General features: G+C 38.4%; 1 protein-coding gene across 13 annotated transcripts in view; it reads left to right on the top strand.

Annotated features, from left to right (window-relative positions):
• XPO4 (exportin 4) overlaps window positions 1-21,675 on the top strand; it is a 124,462-nt gene that overhangs the window by 92,722 nt on the left and 10,065 nt on the right. For all 13 annotated transcript variants that reach the window (XR_010150623.1, XM_063792426.1, XM_063792428.1 and 10 more), the window contains 10 exons: window positions 869-1,045; window positions 1,605-1,747; window positions 2,246-2,391; window positions 3,193-3,370; window positions 9,813-9,972; window positions 10,479-10,648; window positions 11,470-11,644; window positions 13,792-14,085; window positions 14,613-14,793; window positions 20,310-20,428. Coding sequence is in view for 12 of the 13 variants with exons in the window: in XM_063792426.1 (XP_063648496.1) it covers window positions 869-1,045; window positions 1,605-1,747; window positions 2,246-2,391; window positions 3,193-3,370; window positions 9,813-9,972; window positions 10,479-10,648; window positions 11,470-11,644; window positions 13,792-14,085; window positions 14,613-14,793; window positions 20,310-20,428 (1,743 nt within the window). In the remaining variant the exon portion in view is untranslated. The remainder of the gene's footprint in view (window positions 1-868; window positions 1,046-1,604; window positions 1,748-2,245; window positions 2,392-3,192; window positions 3,371-9,812; window positions 9,973-10,478; window positions 10,649-11,469; window positions 11,645-13,791; window positions 14,086-14,612; window positions 14,794-20,309; window positions 20,429-21,675) is intronic.

Here is a 21,675-nt window from a genome sequence, read left to right as displayed (position 1 = left end):
AAACAATTTCACTGAGACTATCTTGAAGCGTATACAGCCTCAGGGTTTCCTTAGTGGATCTCGTGCAGGTCTAGTTACATCCGGTACCATGCTCGTGGAGAGAGGCCTATTTAGCCAGTCAGAGCTTTGGGCAAGAAGAAGCCTGGCTTTTCCCTAATCTTATCTACTTGTCTCTTTTTCTAAGTTTCCCACATGTGTTTCCTTTGTAAGAAGAAAAACTAACTGCAGTGAACCAAAAAGATGGAGAACCAAGAAGAGGGAGAAATTTATTTCCACATTCACAAAGTATTTGTGCTTGTTAAATTTCTGATTTTTCTCTAAGTATGGGACACTTTTGGTATTTCTCTAATAATTATGAGTTGAGTCAACGCATATTACATTTTTTTGAAGACAGTGCTTTTCTACTGTATGGAATTTGCTGTTCTTTTTTATTATGAGTTATTTCTTGTTAAGGAGCACTGGTGGAGTTCTCCCCACATATTCTTAAACCTGCTGATTAAGTCAGTCTGTTTTCATCCTTCAGTTTCTCTAAAACCATTTTAAAGTGTGTAGAGTATATACATTTTTTTTATTTTAACAATTCTCTTCTTGACTACAGAAAATGTTAATATTATTTTTATTTGAAAAATGCATGTTCCACAAAACACTAAACAGCTGGTTTTAAAAATAAACTTTAATTCCAGATTGCCTAAGACTTACTTAAACTGAACTTAGAAAGATTTTAGAAAGTTCAATAAAAACTTATCAATAATTGGGAAGCTCTGTTAAAGGAAAAACTTAAACTATTTGTATGTATTTATATGACTGTTGTTATAATGCCAATTGTCGTTCTCTGGACATTTGTTTTATGAATGTTCTTTTCTTTTAGCTTGATAAAGATGACATGGTATACATGGAAGCATATGATAAATTGTTGGAGTCCTGGTTAACTTTGGTTCAAGATGACAAACATTTCCATAAAGGCTTTTTTACCCAACATGCAGTTCAAGTTTTCAATTCCTATATTCAGTGCCACCTAGCTGCTCCAGATGGCACAAGAAATTTGGTGAGTTTTAAGCAAGATGGTAATTAACAGTCTATTTCATCATAGGCTATATTTTACCATGTTACACATTATATAATGCCAGAAATTTAGGATGGGTTCCCTCAGAAGATTTGCTGGGAGCAAAAGTGGCCTGTTCTCTGAGTTCTTATTATATGGGATGTTGCCTATGTATATTCCTTTTCAATTTTCAGTTACCCACCTCTTTCTGTCTAGCTGTCAAGAGATATGAATAATTTGGGCCACGGATGTCTGGTTATTTCAGTGACAGAAGTTCAATTCTCCCATATGGGAGGTGGGTTGTGGGTGTGCAGTTGTGTTGATCACCATGGAGTGATTCCTGTACTTCTTGCTCTTGTACGTTCTCCCCCTTTTGATAACTACCACGGCTGTCAGCATTGTTAGAAGGGAGTTCCTAGATAGCTGTGCTCAAAGGTCGGCTGTGTCCCCTCTCCTTTTGCTATGCAGTGCTAAGCTATCTAAGCTATGTTATGGAGCCACAGAAGTGCACGTTGAATAGGCAATACAGTTCCTCATTGTTTATTTCTTTTACTTGCAATAGACTGCCAATGGTGTGGCCTCTCGTGAGGAGGAAGAAATAAGTGAACTTCAAGAGGATGATCGAGACCAGTTTTCTGATCAACTGGCCAGTGTAGGAATGCTAGGAAGAATTGCTGCAGAACACTGTATACCTCTTCTGACAAGGTACACACAGTCCAAAGAAACCCCATGGAGCAAATATTCTCTATTCACAATTCCCTGGAGAGCACTTAAAGTGTTTAAAGACTTTAAACACCCCCACCCCGTGTCCCAGCACACTGGAACAAATGGACAGAAACATACTCATGATTGCGTTCCTTGGCTTAGACATTTGGAGCCCAGGCACTACAGCATAGATGGCAGAGAGATTATGGAAAACATGGTATGAGAAATGATTTGACCCATATCAGTAAAAACTTGGAATAACGAGTTTTCAAATGCCTGTTGTAAACCTTGATTGTTTGTAAAGCAGTGTTTTAATTCTATGTTATAAAAAATAAATCATAATTCCTATAGCGCTATGAGAACAGTTGTGTACTCTGTTTTTGTATATGTGTTTTTACGCTAACATTTAATTCATGTTGTCTAATATATGAAAGTTGTAAGTTGTTCCATGTCTTTGCTTATTGAACTTTATGAAGCTACTGTTTTCTTCTCTTTTAGTTTATTAGAAGAAAGAGTAACAAGACTCCATGGTCAGTTACAACGACATCAGCAACAGTTACTTGCTTCACCGGGTTCAAGCACTGTTGACAACAAAATGCTTGATGATCTCTATGAAGATATTCACTGGCTTATTTTAGTTACAGGTTGGTTGGTGGTTTCTTTTTAAAATGTAATTGCCAACTGAGCAATTTAAGCCTTAAAATAAGCTTCCTATATGAAAAACAATAGTGTATATATAATATTGGATAAAATTTGGATACAGCCATTTTCTGTCATAGAACTATGGATGCATTTTTTAAAAATACTGGCTAATATGTATGCAGTGCCTATTGCATACCAAATGTTTCATGGATCTCATTCTACCCGCTGAATTAGTATTGCTAGGTAGTATTACTATTATCATCATCATCGTCATTATCCCCAACTAATAGATGAAGAAGCTGAGACTTTGAGAGTATAAGAAACTAGCCCATTGTCACACTGCTATTAATTTTTAGAGCCAGAATATAAATCTAGGCAGTCTGACTCTTAGGATCTTCTTTTTTGACCACCATACTATTAGTGTTTCCATATTTTAAATAATAAGCAAAAAATCTTGACTTTTGAAAATGAATTCCCTAATATTGACTTCTAATATAGATAGTAGCAAAATTTCTATTAACTTTACAGAATACAGTACTGAAAATTATTTAAGGTAGTAGATTAAAAAGCCCCTATGAATTACAAAATTGGTGAATAAAACATTTGTCCTTTTCTGTAGTTTTGAGGGTTACTTATCTGAGACATAGAAAGTTTTTTTTGCATAAACTTGAAATTAACAGGTTAACATTTATAATTTACATCAATTTATATGATGTATATAAATCAAACTGAAAACATTTATAGTACAATTTGATAAATGTAGATTTGTTAAGTGTTCATTTTTAATTTTTTTTAAACTGAAGGCTACCTCTTAGCTGATGATACTCAGGGAGAGACTCCGCTAATACCTCCAGAAATAATGGAATATTCCATTAAGCATTCATCTGAAGTTGACATTAATACAACACTTCAAATTTTGGGATCTCCAGGAGAAAAGGCTTCTTCCATCCCAGGGTACAACAGAACAGATTCTGTGATTAGGTAATATAAACTCTATAGCTGTGCTCTTGTAATTTTTATACTGTTTTATAAATTCTGAGTTGATGGGTAGATGACTGGAGTGATAGGCACGTTGTAAATCTGATACATGAAAAAAATGAAAACTTGGAGAAGCCTTGAAATACACAAGGATGGCAAGTACTCAGTATATTTAGGCAATGCCACTCTAGTGAGAGTTGACAGCTATACCCAGTACTGAAGAAAAGTAATGTCAAATTATTCTGAATACAATGAGACTTGGAAGGGACATTGAATGTAGTTAGGAACATAACGCCTGTCCATCAGAGAGCAATACTGATGCATGCAGGCGCCCTAAATGAAGGGAACCAGATGAACGGTCAACAAGTATCGTTCATAAAAGCTAAAACTACATTTCAGTGGCTTTCTCATGGAAAATGATAGATAAAAATTTGTATCTCGTAAAATGGAAATATGTATTCTAAATGTGAAACTTAAGAGCCCTGTTATAATACAGGAGAGTGCCTCAAATGAGATGATTCACTTTAATCTTCCTAATACTAATGGCAAAATTTTCGTTAATTCTTAATGGTGAAATTAAGGAGGGATAAGCCTGTATTAAAAATGTTCCGGCCAGGCGCAGTGGCTCACGCCTGCAGTCCCAGCACTTTGGGAGGCCGAGGCGGGCAGATCATGAGGTCAAGAGATTGAGACCATCCTGGCCAACATGGTGAAACCCTGTCTCTACCAAACCTGCAAAAATTAGCTGGATGTGGTGGTGTACGCCTGTAGTCCCAGCTACTCGGGAGGCTGAAGCAGGAGAATCGCTTGAACCCAGGGGGCAGAGGTTGCAGTGAGCTCAGATTGCACCACTGCACTCCAGCCTGGCGACAGAGCAAGACTCTGTCTCAAGAAAAAAAAAAAAGAAAAAAGTTCCTGAAAGTGAATTTGAAAACAACATGTGAAATTTCAGTATCTTTAACTTTATTTTAAATGTAGGTTGCAAGCAGAGATGTCAGTAATGATAATAACATTGGTTTTTGTCAGCTGCAAAACCAGTAACTCAAATAGGATGCTGTCCCCTTCATTCTTTTTAGTATGCAAAAATATATGGATATCATTTAAACATGCAATAGAAAATGTGGCTTTTTAAAAAATAGTTGAAATATTAAGCTGATAACCAAGGAAATGTTGGGGAATTTATTTCCTTTATTGTTGCATTCTCTTGTTTGAAATGAAATCATACTTTATTGAAAAAGTTATATATTCATTTTAGGATTACCTTAGTCATTAGATTTAGTGTCTCTGGAAATCATTGCTTTGCTCTGGTTTGGTTGGTGGTGAATGTTAATTTAAAAAGCAGTTCATTTCAGGGTGCTGTCATATTATATATTCTTTGTTATATTTTTTGCTTGGGCAGTAGCATCAGGAATGCTTTCCTTGTATTTTAAGTGCTTTTTCCATTTTTGTCAGATGTTAGTGTGGGAGCAAAACATTTTGGTATCTGAGAGCACAGACTATGGAGGATTGGGACCAAAAAAAAAAAGTCACCATGTTTTTAATCCAAAGAATTAATATGAAATTTAATGTTATGGTAGAAACATTCTTGTTTCACTAAAAAAGCAGCTCACATTTCTTAAAACAGGTATCATTTGAGAAATAATTATTGACTGCTGACAACGTAACAGGGAGCCTTTGGGTATTTGAACAACACAGATAGAAGTCACTTCTCTTTTAGAACTCTTTATAAAGGAGAGAGAATAAATAAGTAAATTATGCAGTATGTTAGAAGACAGCAAATGTGACAGGTAAAAAGCTAGAGTGAGAGTATCAGTAGGGATTGTTGTAGTTGTCATTAGTGTGATGAGTGTTGGCTTTATCTAGAAGGTGACTTGGGAGCAGAGATGTGAGGTTGGTAAGGGAGGCCATGAAGGTGTTTGGGGGGAGAGCATTCCAAGCAAAATAAACAGTGAATGCAAAGGCCCTGGGCCTGCTTGGCATGTTCAAGAACAGCAAGAATGCCGTGGTGGGTTGAGCAGAATGAGGTGGAATTTTGTAGCAGATGGAGTTAGGAAAATAGAGGGAAAACAGAGAAGGTCTTAGGCCTTTGTAACATCTTTGGCTTTTGTTCTGAATGAAGCAGCATGCCATTGTAGGGTTTTGAGCAGAAGAGTAACTTAAATGTTAAGAAGTTTACTCTGCTGCATTGAGAGTAAATGATGGAGGCTGGGCACTGTGGCTCACACCTGTAATCCTAGCACTTTGGGAGGCCAATGTGGGCAGATTGCCTTAGCTCAGTTCAAGACCAGACTGGGCAATATTGAAACCCCGTCTCTACTAAATACAAAAAATTAGCCGGGCATGGTGGTGCTCGCCTCCTGTAGTCCCAGCTACTCAGGAGGCTGAGGCACGATAATCGCTTGAACCTCGGAGGCAGAGGTTGCAGTGAGCTGAGATCGCACCACTGCACTCTAGTCTGGGCGACACAGCAAGACCCTGTCTCAAAAAAAAAAAACAAAATGCAAAAAAACCCGAGAGTAAATGATGGAAGCCAGGAGACCAGTTAGGAGACAAACTGCAGTAATCCAAGAGAAAGATGATGGTGGCTCAGACCTATAGTGGAGGTTGTGAGAAGTTAAAGCTCTGTTTGATTTATTGTGCTGACTTTGGATTTATGACATACAAGTGTAATCTAGGATTGACTTAGAAAATATGAGAAACTGAGTGCTGTTTGAAATATATTTGTAGATATAGTGCTTTAAGGAATTGAAGTAGGAATGGGGTATTAATCTTGGAATATCAACAACTTAAAAATATTTTGATGTTTTTATGAGTTGTATTTCAACTCCTATGCATGCCAGCATCTGAGGATACAGTTAGAAGTGTGTAAGGGTGTTATAGGAGCTCCTGGTTCCCCTAATCTACGGGCAGAGGAGAACCAGAGGGGGCTTCTTGAAACGAGTACTTCAGGCAGTGACAATAGCATAAGCAGCAATGTTATAGGAAAGGGGTCCCTGAGGGTTCTTGGATCTTGCATAAGAAAGAATTCAGGGCGAGTCCATAGAGTAAAGTGAAAGCAAGTTTATTAAGAAAGTAAAGGAATAAAAGAATGGCTATTCCATAGACAGAGCAGGAAGTTCCTGAAAATAAGAAATAAGAAAATAGGAGGAACACGTCCACCATAGGCACAATGCTTGTGTGTGTGTGTGTGTGTGTGTATATATATATATATAATGTGTGTATATATATATATAATGTGTGTATATATATAGATATATATATAGTGTATATATATAGTGTGTATATATATAGTGTGTGTATATATATAGTGTATGTATATATAGTGTATATATATGATAAAAAAGATGGGGAGATGGGCTTTGCTACAAGGGTTTGTGATAAAGGATTACTTTTCTTAATTACTGTATTTTGCAAGAATCAATATTACTATCTTTAAAGCAAAATTAGGAATGCCTTTGTTCTCCAGATGTCAGAATATCTGGACACTCCCAAGTCTGGGTCTGTTTAGTAAATCTTATTAATTTCTTCCCTTAACTGTAAACATCTAGAGAATAGGGAATGCCTGATTTTCTGGGAATGCAGCCGTCAGGTCCCAGCATCATTTTCCTAGCCCTCGCTCAAGATGGAGTCAGTCTGGTTTGATGCCTCTGACAGTAAGAGAGCCCTGCTCAAGTGAGAAGAACTTAGGTGTGGCTGGTGTGTGACCCAGGAGGGCAGGGCGATAGCTTTGGTGGGGGGATGAGGGTGGAGAGGCAGGGAGGTTGCTGTGGGTGGGGCTGATAAAGTGGGAGTAAAAATACTGACAAGGATTTACAGCAGAGAAGCGAACTGATCAAAATATTTTAGAGATACTATTCCATGGGTGATAAATTTAAAGGGTGACAAGGCAAGTTAGGAAGCATTTTCCTACGTAGTCTTGGGAGTGAAGATGGAGAAAGGTTCTTGGGTTATGAGAGGTATTTCTGAGGTAGAAGAAAGGCCCCTGGGTGCCTCCCCTGGACCTGCCTGACTCAGGCTGAGTGGTTCTTTCATTGATGTTTCTTCCACTTTACAAAAGAAAGGCCAAAGTTTTCACTTCTACCTCTGAACATGTGGATTGGCAGGTGTGTAAAACCCCACAGAGGAGAGGGACAGTTGCAAACAGTGTGGCATTGACTAAGTGACTGAGTCACTAGTGAGTGGACAGTTAGCAGGTTTCAGTCCTTTGCATTAAATAACAAGAGGACCTAATCACATCAACTAAGAGATGGTTAAAAATAATTTTTGTTGGTAGATCTCTGTGATTTTTGGTGTATAACTTGGAAGAAATTCAAATAATTGGGGTACTCTGCGATTTTAAAAATAGGTTCTACTTATATGAAGTTTTCTCAGTACTTATATCTATTAAAGGAAAAATAGGAATCAAATCATGCTCCACTCGCTCATCTGGCAATAGGTAATATTCATTCAAAGATACATGTACTAAGTGGGGAAAGAACCCTACTAAGTTAATCACATTAAGAGATGCATACAATTTTATGTTTGTGTTTATTTATGTTTAATAATTTATTTAAATTTATATTGTTTTGCTCAGTTGTCTAGTTTTAAGTATCGTAACGATAATCCAGAAGACATTTTTAAACACTTAATGGTCTTATGGTCATTGAAAATGTTTAAAAGTTATCTTTCAATATGTAGACATTTGTATCAGAGTATGTAGTATGATGAACAAAATACTGGAACATAAAAATTATATTAGGATAATGTTCTATGGGAAAATGAAATTGAAATAAAAATAAGGAAAATCTGTTTATATTTTTAATGGGTGATAGTGGGTATCAGAACATTGTGATAATAAAACTCCAGTGCATAAATTTAAAGTGTTAATGTAACCATTTTCTTTTGAATTTTGTTAGGCTGGAATAGATATTTAAAATGATTTAATCTTACCAGGAATTTTGACATATCTACAACTTAAATGTATTACTGTACTGGGAGATTGTTGGGGTTTTATTTGTTGGTTTTGTTGTTGTTCATATACCCCCTAAAAATTTTTTTTAAGTTTGAGCACTGGTGGTATAAGGAGGTGTGCAGACAGTGAAGAAGGTTGGGCATGGTGGTTTATGCCTGTAATCCCAACACTTGGGGAGGCCAAGGTGGGAGGATTGCTTGAGCTCAGGAGTTCAAGACCAGCCTGGGTGACATGACGAAACCCTGTCTTTACAAAAATTTTTTAAATCGGCCTGGTGTAGTAGTGTGTGCCTGTAGTCCCAGCTACTTGGGAAACTCAGGCAGGAGGATCGCTTGAACCCAAAAAGTTAAAGCTGCAGTGGACCGTGATTGTGTCTGGGCATACTGCAGCCTGGGTGACAGAGCAACTCTGTCTAAAAAAGAAAAAAATAGAAGAGATTCTGGGGTGGAACCTTAAAAACCTCCTGATTTAAAGAAGAAGTTCAGGAGAAGAGGATGCTGCCATGAAGACTGGGAAAGAGGAAGCAGATGGCTAGATGAAGAGAGGAAGGGCAGTGACCCCAGGGAGGCTGCAGGAAGATAAGTGCAGTGACAGTGGGCCATCCAGTGGGGTAAAGAACTGAAACACGTGTGTATGATTTCATGATGAGATCATTTCAGGCTTCCTGAGAGCACTAGTAAAGGAGCATAAGCCGAATTTGAGTGATTAGAATCCTTTTCTCAGCACTGATATTCATTAGTGTGTAATGGGGTCTTTCCATTACATCCTTTGCTTCCTTGCCTTTTGGCTAAAGTCAAGTTAAATATATATCACTTCTGATTATGTGCCCTCCTCAACAAAGACATTTCTGTTTGTCTGCATGTCACGCTATGTGACTGACACCACACGACCATATGAATTATGTAGTGTAGGAAAGGACAATATGTGTACTTACACAGGTAATCTTTCTAGCAAGAGTTTTATTTAAAAATACCATGAAGAATCAAGTTTACTAGGAAATATTAGATTTAAACAAGGCTCAATATTCAAAACTTTCTAAATAATTCCCAGATCTTGTACTGTAACATGACCATGATATAAAAACACAAACTATACTAACCAGGGTAGTTTTAAGTAGTGATGCTAAGTAGTACATGCTAAAAGAGTCTGGCATGTACTCTGAAGATTTAATTTGATGTATTTCTCCTGAAAATCTGAAAATTTTGAATCTGAAAATTCTCTTTAGCTAGTAATGCTGATATTCACACATGTGGTTACAACTTCAGCAGAAGGACATCTCTAGTGTTGACTCTTCCTTTATCTTGTCTCCTGCTTCGTGAAAGATCAGAAATAATATGGGACACTTGTCTAAAACTCTGTAGATGAAATTTTCAAGTATAGCCTGACCTAAATCCAGAGAACTGAAAGACAAAAAAGGACTTTTAAGGAAAAAAATATGATTAGACAACAACTAAATAAATAAAAGAATAAATGACTTCTGTTTTATACCTACAGGCTGTTGTCTGCCATTCTCAGAGTTTCAGAAGTTGAATCTCGAGCAATAAGAGCAGATCTCACTCATCTACTAAGTCCCCAGATGGGCAAAGATATTGTTTGGTTTTTAAAACGCTGGGCAAAGACTTATCTCCTGGTGGATGAAAAACTGTATGATCAGGTCAGAATGTAAAACTTAAAACTTCATTTGGATTTATGATGATAGCAGTTATAGAAGCAGGAACATTTTTCTTGATGGTTTTTCATCAAAATAGAACTGTTTAAGAGCAGTTTAACATTTTCTGTGTGGAAGAGAATTATGTGACTGGAGTGCTGTTTTAATGTGTTTTTGAGCACATCCCTTGATATCGTTTATTTTAACTGCTGTTGAAGATACAGATTATTATTTGGGAATAGATTATGCTTTTTTGTATTTGGTTTAATACTATGTTAATTTTTTAATACTATGGGAATAGTAGAAGTTGACGGGAAAATCACACTGGAAAATGTGAGTGGATTGAGGATGTCTTTTTTTTTGACCAGTGGAAATGAGTACATGTGTAAAGTTGACGTGAAGTAAGCACTACTTCAGATTAGATACTAATTTCAGTTCGATTTCTCTCTGTTTTTATTTTTCTTGAGTTGATCTCTCTTGCTTACCTTAAAAAATTTGTTTCCTCTCTTAAGATAAGTCTGCCATTCAGTACAGCGTTCGGAGCAGATACAGAGGGTTCTCAGTGGATAATTGGCTACCTCTTACAAAAAGTCATCAGTAACCTCTCGGTCTGGAGTAGTGAGCAGGACCTTGCAAATGACACTGTGCAGCTCCTTGTCACTTTGGTGGAAAGAAGAGAAAGGTTAGCTCATTGTTGGAGGCTGACTGTGTGTGTATGTGTGTGGGTGAGAAACTCTTTTTCACTTCTTAGTGTAGTCCTTTGAACTGGCAAATGGTTACACAGTCCTAATTCCAGATAGAGCCTACATTTTTGGAGTAATGCGTTTTAAAAACTATGTCACACTACTATTACAAATGCAAATGGAGCTTTCCCATCTTATAATTGAGCATTACATTGACTCCTTCAGGATTTGGCATCAAAGCCCTATGAGTAACACATTAGTAATTTATCGTGTTGCAAACACTTTTATGTGGAATATGCTCATTTGAATTTTTAGACATCTTATCCCCATTTTAAAGATTAAATACTGATATTTAAAATTTAATGTTGGAAAGTAAAATTTTTAATGCTTTCTACAACAATTCTAGAAATGTTTTCGTTGTTCTTACTGTATAGGAATATCATTGTTATTATTACCATTGTCATTGTCTGGTTTATTGAATTCTTATAATTTACTATGTACTCTTCTAAGCACGTCATAGGTAGTATCTCATTTAATCATTATATCAGTCTCAGCCCCAGGAGACTGTTGTTATTCCTATTTTGCAGATTATAGAGAAGTGATGATTGATAGAGGTTAAATAAATTTTACATCACCAGACAACTAGTGGGATTTGAATGTAAGCCTGTGACTTCAAAGTCTATACTAAGTTTACTGTACTTTGCTTTAAAAGTAATTAAATCTAGTTATTTTTTATTTTTGTTTTCTTTGTGTGTATATGTGTATGTGTGTATGTATATACATAGTAATACATCTTATGTTTTGTTATTTCTACCTGTAGGGCAAACTTAGTAATTCAATGTGAGAACTGGTGGAATTTAGCTAAGCAGTTTGCAAGCCGAAGCCCACCTCTTAATTTCTTGTCAAGTCCTGTGCAGAGGACATTGATGAAGGCTCTAGTCTTAGGAGGTTTTGCACATATGGACACAGAAACCAAACAGCAGTATTGGACAGAGGTAACAGTGCCTTCTATTTTGATTGCACCCTTTTGTGTAACTCTGTAGTTCCTTTATCTATGTGTTGCCGTAAGAGTCTCTGGAGACATAAATGTATCAGTCATAGCTTTTCTTTCTTTCTTTTCTTTTCTTTTCTTTTCTTTTCTTTTCTTTCTTTCTTTTTTTTTTTCTGAGATAGGGTCTTACTCTGTTGCCCAGGCTGGAGTACAGTGGTGCAGTCTCAGCTCATTGCAGGCTCTACCTCCCGGGTTCAAGCGATTCTCCTGCCTCAGCCTCCGAAGTGGCTGGGACTACAGACTCATGCCACCATACCCAGCTAATTTTTGTTTTTTTTAGTAGAGACGGGCTTTTGCCATGTTGGCCAGGCTGGTCTCGAACTCCTGGCCTCAAGCAATCTGCCCGCCTTGGCCTCCCAAAGTGCTGGGATTACAGATGTGACCAGCCACTGTGCCCGGCCCAGTCATAGCTTTTCTGATATTTTTTCTCCTAATGAATGGGTTGAAGCTTCTTATTTTACAGATGTTATCTTATAATTTTTCTGTACCTGCCCGTGTGTGATGACATTGAATATTATCAAGTGTTCTGCATTTTAGGCACATTTTTCCGAACTCAGTCGAGAGCATGGACTGGCTTATTAAATTTTCATTAGGGATCAGGGAAATATTCTCCTGTCTTGAATAAGATGCAGATTAACCATGATATTCATTTCCTAGGGCTGCTCTAACAAAGTACCACAACAGAAATTTGTTTTCTCCTACGTCTGGAGGCTACAAGTCCAAGCTATAAGGTGTCCATGGGATTTGTTCTTTCTGAAGGCTATGAGGGAAAATCTGTAGCCTCTGGTAGCTTGCTGGCAGTCTTTGGCATTCCTTGATTTATAAACGCATCACCCTGATCCCTGCCTTCATCTTCACATGCTCCCCCTGTGTGTGTCTGCATCCACACTTCCCCTTTCTATATCAGTTATATTGAACTAGGGGCCCACCCTATTCCGGTATGACCTCATCTGAACTAATTACATCTATGACAACCCTATTTTCTTTTCTTTTTTTTTTTTTTGAGATGGAGTCTTGCTCTGTCACTCAGGCTGGAGTGCAGTGGTGTGATCTTGGCTCACTGCAACCTCCACCTCCTGGGTCAAGCGACTCTCCTGTCTCAGCCTCCCGAGTAGGTGGGATTACAGGTGCGCACCACCATGCCTGGCTAATTTTTGTATTTTTAGTAGAGACGGGGTTTTGCCATGTTGGCCAGGCTGGTCTCCTGACCTCAAGTGATCCGCCCACCTCATCCTTCCAAAACGTTGGGATTACAGGTGTGAGCCACTGCATCCGGCCAACTCTATTATCAAATAAGTTCATATCCTGGGGTTTGGATTTCCACATATGAGTTTTTGAGGAACACAGTTTGACCCATAACAACAACCATGGGCACATTATTTAATAGGCTTTAAATCAAGGGCCAAGAGTTGCCAGTGTGTGTGTAGGTTGCCAGCCTGCAGTCCTTGTCTAGAGGGCCCTTAGTGTTTGAGAAGGGGCACAGTAATGGAATTAGGCAGTTGTTTGTGACTTCAAATCCAGGGGAAACCAGACTGACTAAGTATTTTTATTTTAAACAGTTGTATTATCATATGGACAACTTAAAGTTGAATTAAGATACTGTCCTCTTGAATATGAGTACTCTTATATACAGGGCAGGACTGATTATCTGAAGTTACGTTCTGTGCCAAGAGGAATTAGGTAAAGGAAAAAGGAAAAAAACAGACAAGAGCTTTGAATTGGGCTTCACTCTGTAGAGGTCGGCAAGCTGCAGCCCATGGGCCAAATGTGGCTTACTGTCTGATTTTGTAAACAAAGTTTTTTTTTCCTTTTTGACTCATTACTTGGAAAGAGATGGAGGGAAATGGCAGAATTCTTTGAGTGGCAGGGAGACAGTTATGTCCCATGCTTTGAGTGTTCTGGCTTTACATGAGCGGAAAGTTAGGATGACCCTCAAAATGGGGAGTGTAAAGTCTGGTTTAGATATTCTTTGTTATGTGCTTGTCCTGCCTCCAACAATTAGAAATGTTTTGGAAAGTGAATATGTATCCAAGCAGAGGAAATAAAGCATGAGAACTGAGCTTTAAGAAAATTCCTGGTTTATTTTTATAGGTTCTTCAGCCACTTCAGCAGCGATTCTTAAGAGTGATAAACCAAGAAAACTTCCAGCAGATGTGTCAGCAAGAGGAAGTCAAGCAGGAAATCACTGCCACACTGGAGGCCCTGTGTGGCATTGCTGAGGCTACCCAGATTGACAACGTAGCAATCCTGTTTAATTTTTTAATGGACTTCCTTACCAATTGCATTGGATTGATGGAAGTTTACAAGAATACCCCAGAGACTGTCAATCTCATTATAGAAGTTTTTGTTGAAGTTGCACATAAACAGATATGCTATCTTGGAGAGGTAAGCACTTTCTAATTTTATCCCCTCAGGATTAAAACTCTTTGAAGCTGTAATAAAATAATAGATCTTTGCTTAAAATTTGATTAGTATTATCTTAAATAATATTTTTATTCCTTCAAAAGATTTTTTTAAAAGATTTTTGAAAAGAACTTATAATTTAGAGAAAGTCATGTTGAATGAATGTAAATTTTTTTTTAAATTTCTTCTAAAAGGAAACGGGATACATATACAGAACGTTCAGATATGTTACATAGGTATATGTATGCCATGGTGGTTTGCTGCACCTGAATATAAATTCTTGTCCTAAAATTTTGTTAGAAAAGGGGTAAAATTAAAAAAAATATACTCTTAATATATGCTTTATAGAAATTATTGTTTTAATGTAGTTTAAAGCAAGAATTATTGCTACTCTTGGAATTCGGAGTTAATTTATATAGAGTATATTTTAAAATTTTTTTAATGTCAGTGTACCAAGTAGCATAATTTGTGCCTTTTTTTTTTTTTTTTTTTTTTTTTTTTTTTTGCAGTCCAAAGCTATGAACTTATATGAAGCCTGCCTTACTTTGTTGCAAGTATATTCTAAGAATAATTTAGGGCGGCAAAGAATAGACGTTACAGCAGAAGAAGAGCAATACCAAGACCTGCTTCTCATTATGGAACTTCTTACTAACCTGCTGTCAAAAGAATTCATAGATTTCAGTGATACAGGTAAAATGTAACGTGATGGTTTTTAAACTTTGTTCTTATCCTCCTTTTTATTAAATCAAAGGATTGTTTTCTGTAAGAGACATCTCATGAGGAAATTCAATTTATGGAATAAATGAAAGAAGATCTTTGTGGTCAAAGTGAGGGTGAGGACCAGTGGCCCTCCTGCTTGCCTTGCCTCTTGTAAGAATAATAGAAATAGTATCTCTCATTCATTGAGATCTTACTAAATGCCAAGCACTGTTCTTACCTCTCACAATGGTATGAAGTCAATCCCATTGTTATTCTCACTTTATAGATGAGGAAACAGAAGCACAGAGAGCTTAAGTCACTTGGCCACAGATACTTAGCCAGGACTGGGATTCAAATCCCAGCCTGTGACTCCAGATGCCAGTCTCTTCAGAGTTACACTTCCTGACTAATCACTTCTCCATGTTCCCCACGGTGGCCACCCCAGAAACCCTAGCACTTTCCAGAGTGTGGCTTGGAAAGCCCTGTTGGTGTAGGAAGCACTCTCTCTGGAGTTAACAGCCCACACTTTGAAGACCTAGCCTAGTGTCTCACCTACAGTATGATGTGAGGGGAGTTGATTAGCCTACCTATGTCTTTACTAGCTGGTCAAATGGGTATGATAATAAATACCTTTCAGTGTGTTTGAAGGATCAGCTGTAAAGTGTCTTTGGTGCCTAGCATTGTGTCTGACAATCAGTAGGTAAAAGATAGTTGCTGTTACAGGCAAGAACCTGATCAGTAATTTAAACCTCATATATGTGTATAGTTTTCAGTGCTGTAGAGTTCATTCCCCTCCTATCTCACTGCCAACCTTGCCTTCAAACAAAATGGATCCTGTTTCATGACAGAAAAATGAATCATATCTAGCCTCTCCTATTATATGTTGTGCAGACATGTGTGGTAATGGACATTTTTGGCTTCTTCCTTGTAAGATTCTCTTTCTAAGTTGGGTGCTATAATATCCACTTGACTTATTTATCCCAATCCTTGAGATTGTTCTGTTTCCTTAATTTTTTCGTATTCCTTATTCACTGGACCATGTCTTTTTTTTTTTTTTTTTTTATTCTTGGGCCACGGTTTTTCCAATATCTGTCCTGAGCTGGGTACCATCAACTTCACAGTTTAGAAGGTTTACTCTTTTTTTTTTTTTTGCAGTTAACTAGGGGTACCAAGGTGAGATAGTCTGAAAAGCAGTGTACAAATTCACTTTTCCTCAGTGAATTCTTTCTGATCTGTTTTTAGGCCCAGCCTTTCACCCAAGTTTTCTAACTTTCTTCAGGTCAGTTCTGCTTAATCCAGGAGTTCTTAACTTTTTCTTTCCTTGTTGTTGTTTGAGAGGCAGGGTCTCCCTCTGTCATCCAGGCTAGAGTGCAGTCGCATGGTCACAGCTCTGTGCAGCCTCAACCTCAGGCTTAAACTACTCTCCCACCTTAACCTCCCAAAGTGCTGGGATTACAGGTGTGAGCCACTGTGCCCAGCATTCTTAACCTCTTACTAATACAGTATTAGTTGGTTCATGGACTCTTGGAAACTCTTCTATACATTTTCCAGGTGTGTCAGGACCCCAGGTTCAGAATCTTGTCCCCAGAGGAATCTGTAACTAAATGTTAGGACCCAGAGCTAAAACATGTATATGTTTAGATGATTTACTATCATGATTACCCTGTGTATCATAAATCAGCTCATTGTTTCAATTTTTTCATTTCTAGAAATAGTATCATCATTTTCTTGGATTCTTATTCTGTGCCCCCACTCAGGCCCCATCTCAGACCTACTAACTCTAGAAATCTATATTTTGACTAAGTTTCCTAGTTGTTTCTGACATACTACCAGATTTGTCTTATTTTCAGAATAATTTTCCTAAAATAGTGATTCCATCGTGTTTCCTACCTACTTAAGTACTACAGTAGATCCCAGCACTGGGCAGCGTTAATAAGAGAAAGGAGAAGGGACAGTCCACATTTCTAGAATATTCTATAATCCTATCAAAAAAGGAAGGATTATAATAGAAGTAAACATTTAGAGAAACGATTGTGGAGCTGTGGCCAGTTTTTAGAATCTTCCATCTTCTTCCTACCTTGAAGGCCCCTTTAGGGAATCAGAACTGCCTCTCTGCTTCCTTACTGGACTCTAGATGGAGGATCCTCCCCCAGCACAGCCTTCCTGAGTTTTTCTTTGAGTAACATAATTTCTGTACGACTTGCCCTGGACCCAGTAGGACTTGTACCAACAATAAGGGATAGCCATTAATATTTTTGGAATATTTTTTCACCTGGGAGTCTTCTTTGGTTAAGGGTGAAATGTTTCAGATCATTTACATTGAAAGGGCAGGGGATAAAAAATTAGCCAGGCGTGGTGGTGGTGGGCACCTGTAGTCCCAGCTACTCTGGAGGCTGAGGCAGGAGAATGGCATGAACCAGGGAGGTGGAGCTTGCAGTGAGCCGAGATTGTGCTACGGCACTCCAGCCTGAGTGACAGAGCAAGACTCTGTCTCAATCAATCAATCAATCAATAAGAAAGGGCAGGGGGGCTATTAAGGTGTTTGAAGACAATCTCCCAGGTTTATGGTGCAGCTGCACTTCCTCCCATCTGCCATTCTAAGAACAAATTGTAGAGCAAACAATAAAGCTAAGCATTTGAAGGAGAGATTTTCAAAATAAAAGCAGCGAAAAGATTAAAGTCATAATAAGGTTAAGAAAAGAAATTGATGCTATAATGCTCAGGCTAGACAGAACAAAATAGGGGTAAAAAGAATAAAACGAGTATGTAGGGTTGAAATTCAGAAGAAACAAAAATGAAGGCAAAGTAGAAAATTATAAGGAAACATCTTTGGCACATCAGGCAAATGGATGGTAAAAAGGAAGAAAATATTTTATTTAAAAATAAAGATAATAGCTGAAACAAAATATAAAATATTCTAAATATTGTAAAACAAAGTTAATGGACTAGGTGAGATATTAAAAGCATAACTGCGCCGGGTGTGGTGGCTCACGCCTGTAATCCCAGCACTTTGGGAGGCTGAGGCGGGTGGATCACCTAACGTCAAGAGTTTGAGACTAGCCAGGCCAACATGGAGAAACCCCGTCTCTACTAAAAATACAAAAAAATTAGCCGGGCATGGTGGTGCATGCCTGTAATCCCAGCTACTCAGGAAGCTGAGGCAGGAGAATCGCTTGAACCTGAGAAGAGAGGAGGTTGCAGTGAGCTGAGATCGTGCCATTGCACTCCAGCCTGGGCAACAAGAGCGGAACTCCAGCTCAAAAAATATTAATAATAATTAATAAATAATAAAAGCATAACTGGAAACTGGCATCTGACTTTTTTTTTTTTTTTTTTTTTTTTTTTTTTGTGAGACAGAGTTTTACTTTTGTTGCCCAGGCTGGAGTGCAATGGCGCGATCTTGGCTCATAGCAGCCTCCGCCTCAGCCTTACGAGTAGCTGGGATTATAGGAACCCGCCACCAGGCCTGGCTAATTTGTTTGTTTATTTGTTTGTTTGTTTTTGAGACAGCGTCTCGCTCTGTCACCCAGGCTGGACTGTGGTGGCGCCATCTTGGCTCACTGCAACCTCTGCCTCCTCGGTTCAAGTGATTCTCCTCCCTCAGCCTCCCAAGTACCTGGGACTATAGGTGCCTGCCTTTTTTAGCAGATACTGTGTTTCACTATGTTGGCCAGGCTGGTCTTAAACTCCTGACCTCGTGATCCGCCTGTCTCAGCCTCCCAGAGTGCTGAGATTACAGGAGTGAGCCACCGTGCCCAGCCCAGGCCTGGCTAATTTTTTGTATTTTTAGTAGAGATGGGGTTTTGCCATGTTGGCCGGGCTGGTCTCGAACTCCTGGCCTCAGGGGATCTGCCCACCTCAGCCTCCCGAAGTGCTGGGATTACTGCGCCTGGCCTTGACATTCTTTAACGTGGTATCCGACCTGCTTTCTTGACTCCTTAGCAGAGCACATGGTTAGAGACTGAGCCCTCTTGGAGCCCATGATGGGTCAGCCTTTGCCGTCTCTGAGAGACGTGTCTTCTTGGCAGATACCTGGAGCAGGGAGTCAAGCTCTAGTACCAGCTTTCTGCTCCAGAGCAGGCTGGGGTTCCTTGGGTAGAATCCAGGCTTACCAGTATGATGTGCAGGGAATATTTGGTGACTCCTGCTTTAACACAGGAGATTCTTCCAACCAGAACAAAGATTCCAGGGGAGAAGTTCAGCATTAGGCTTAACAAGTGGATTTTAAGTAGACACATATCCCTCATTTGATCTTTTTGTTGTTGTTATAAGAAATATGCCCTTAATAGAAAAAATTTATAAACATAGAGACAGAAAAATCATGCTTACTTTTGGACACCATCCAGAGTCAACTATACATTGCATTTTAGGAATTTCTGTTTTTGTTATTTTTGTCCAATTTTCTTTGTGATCATGCTCTAAATACAAGTTTGTTTTTATTTTGCTTTTACTCCTGGCAAGCTGCCAGGAGTAAAATTGAACTAAATTCAATTTTATATTCTGTCGTTTTGTTTAATGTAGTGTTAACCTTTCCCTTGTCATTAGAATCTGTGATGATATTTTTAATGGTTATGTGGCATTCCACATTTTGGAATTTAGCCTGTTTCCTAATATTGGACATCTGGAATGTTTACCTTTTTCCTCTTATAAATGGTGATGCAGTGATCATTTCTGTGGACAAGGCTGTCTGAATTTCTGATTATATCCTTAATAGGTAGAATTCTCAAAATGGTCTTAATATATTGCTTTTGAGGTTAACCACATTTCATCCTTACTGGCAGTGAAATGTTATCATTTTTACAAATTATTTTTAATGTAATGAATCAGAAGTAGTATCTTTTTAAAATTTGTATTGCTTGATTAATAGTTGGAATGGATTGTTTTCCTTTAGAGTCAGACTTTGATAAACGTTTGTTTAGAGATGTTAATTTATCTGTTTAGGTCTTAGTATTCTCATTAATATTTATATATATATAATTCATATGTATTAAGAATGATAACCCTTTGTCATATTGGTTGTTCTTTTTTAAACTACTTTCTTTTTTATGTAACATTTTAATTTCTGTATTTCTCGCATTCCTTTTAAGCTTAGAAATATTATACACACTTGAAATCAAATGGATATTTCTATAGAAATTGTTTAACTCATTATGGCTAGTATGCCAGTAAATTTTATATTTCAAAACATTGATTAAGCATTAGTTTTATTTCTAGACTGTCTCCTGCTCTTAACCTCCCCAATACTTCTGTATCAAGTACTCATATCCCCTAATAAAACTCAAAAGGATGACACAGGGCTGGGGTCTCAGATCTTTTTTTCACCCCTGGATGTGCTGTCTCCTCCATCCCCTCGCCAGAGACCAGGCAGGACGAGGTCAGATTCTTTATTATTCACTCATTGATTTATTTAGCCTCTAGGGGTGAGTTTATTTTCATAAGGGTAGAATACACACTTGGAAGATTTATTGATGTTACCACCATAAGCCTGCATCCTTTTATTTTAATAGATGAAGTGTTTAGAGGACATGAGCCAGGTCAAGCAGCAAACAGATCTGTGTCAGCAGCGGATGTTGTGTTGTACGGAGTAAACCTAATTCTGCCCTTGATGTCACAGGATCTCTTGAAGGTAATTAATGAAATTGAACGTGAACATACCACTATGTGTAACTGAAGTTCAAAGATACTTTAGACAAGAATATATCTGTGATTTAATTTAGTAGTTGTATCTGCTAAGTGCACATGAAGATACAATTTTTGTATTTTCATTAACGGTTACTTGTGCATGCTTCTCAGTAACATGGGCCCTTACTTAGTCTCTGTTTCTGCCCCAAAGTCCTGCAGGCACCCATACATTAGTGACTCGTTTTGTCAGGGAGTGCTACAGAAAGAAGCCTGTCCTTTTAGAAAGTACATTCTGTTAGCAGTTTTGATTACCTCATAATTTGTCACTAAGGGAATAAAGTACGTTAAAAGTTTCAGTGTTTTCCTCTGATACTTTCTGAACATCATTCTCAAGTTAAGGGATTGAGCAAAGGAAGGCATTTTCCAAGGGGCACCATGTAAAAATGGGATGGTATGCTTCCAAGACTGATGCTGTTTTAAAGTTTTTGCACATTCTGACTACATTATGCCTTGGTTTTGTCAGTTAATATTGAGGGTGTGGTGGCGGTGAGGCAACTTTTTTCTACCATCCGTAAGTACCACAGAGGGAGGTCTCTTGTCATGAGTTGTCATAGCAGGATAAGGGTGGGGATGAGGACATGGGTGGAAAGGAAAGGAGGAGTTTGTGTGTGTATGTGCACATGTGCATGCATGCATGCGTGTGCACACACACACAAGATAAAGACAAGGAGTAGGAGGAAGTAAGATAGTAGAGGCTGGGCCGGGCGCAGTGGCTCACACTTGTAATCCCAGCACTTTTGGAGGCCGAGGTGGGTGGATCACGAGGTCAGGAGATCGAGACCATCCTGGCTAACACGGTGAAACCCCGCCTCTACTAAAAATACAAAAAAAAAAAAAAAAAAAAGCCGGGTGTGGTGGCGGGCGCCTGTAGTCCCAGCTACTCAGGAGGCTGAGGCAGGAGAATGGCGTGAACCCGGGAGGCGGAGCTTGCAGTGAGCCAAGATTGTGCCACTGCACTCCAGCCTAGGTGACAGAGCGAGACTCTGTCTCAAAAAAAAAAAAAAAAAAAAAAGTAGAGGCTGAGAAGTGTCCAGAAGGTGAGTACATACGAGAAGAATGAGTCCTGTTTGATTGCCAGCATAGCAGGATCTAACCGTGTGCTTCCCCCTCCTTGAGAGCATCTCTAACTATTGGAAACAATGTTGATGACCCATGGCATTCACACAGCAGCCAGCCAGCAGGATGAGGAAG

The sequence above is a fragment of the Pan troglodytes genome, chromosome 14 (genome assembly GCF_028858775.2).
Source record: "Pan troglodytes isolate AG18354 chromosome 14, NHGRI_mPanTro3-v2.0_pri, whole genome shotgun sequence".
Classification (NCBI taxonomy): Eukaryota; Metazoa; Chordata; class Mammalia; order Primates; family Hominidae; genus Pan; species Pan troglodytes.
The sequence above is the reverse complement of the archived record's forward strand: the minus strand, read 5'-3'. Positions and strand labels throughout refer to the sequence as shown.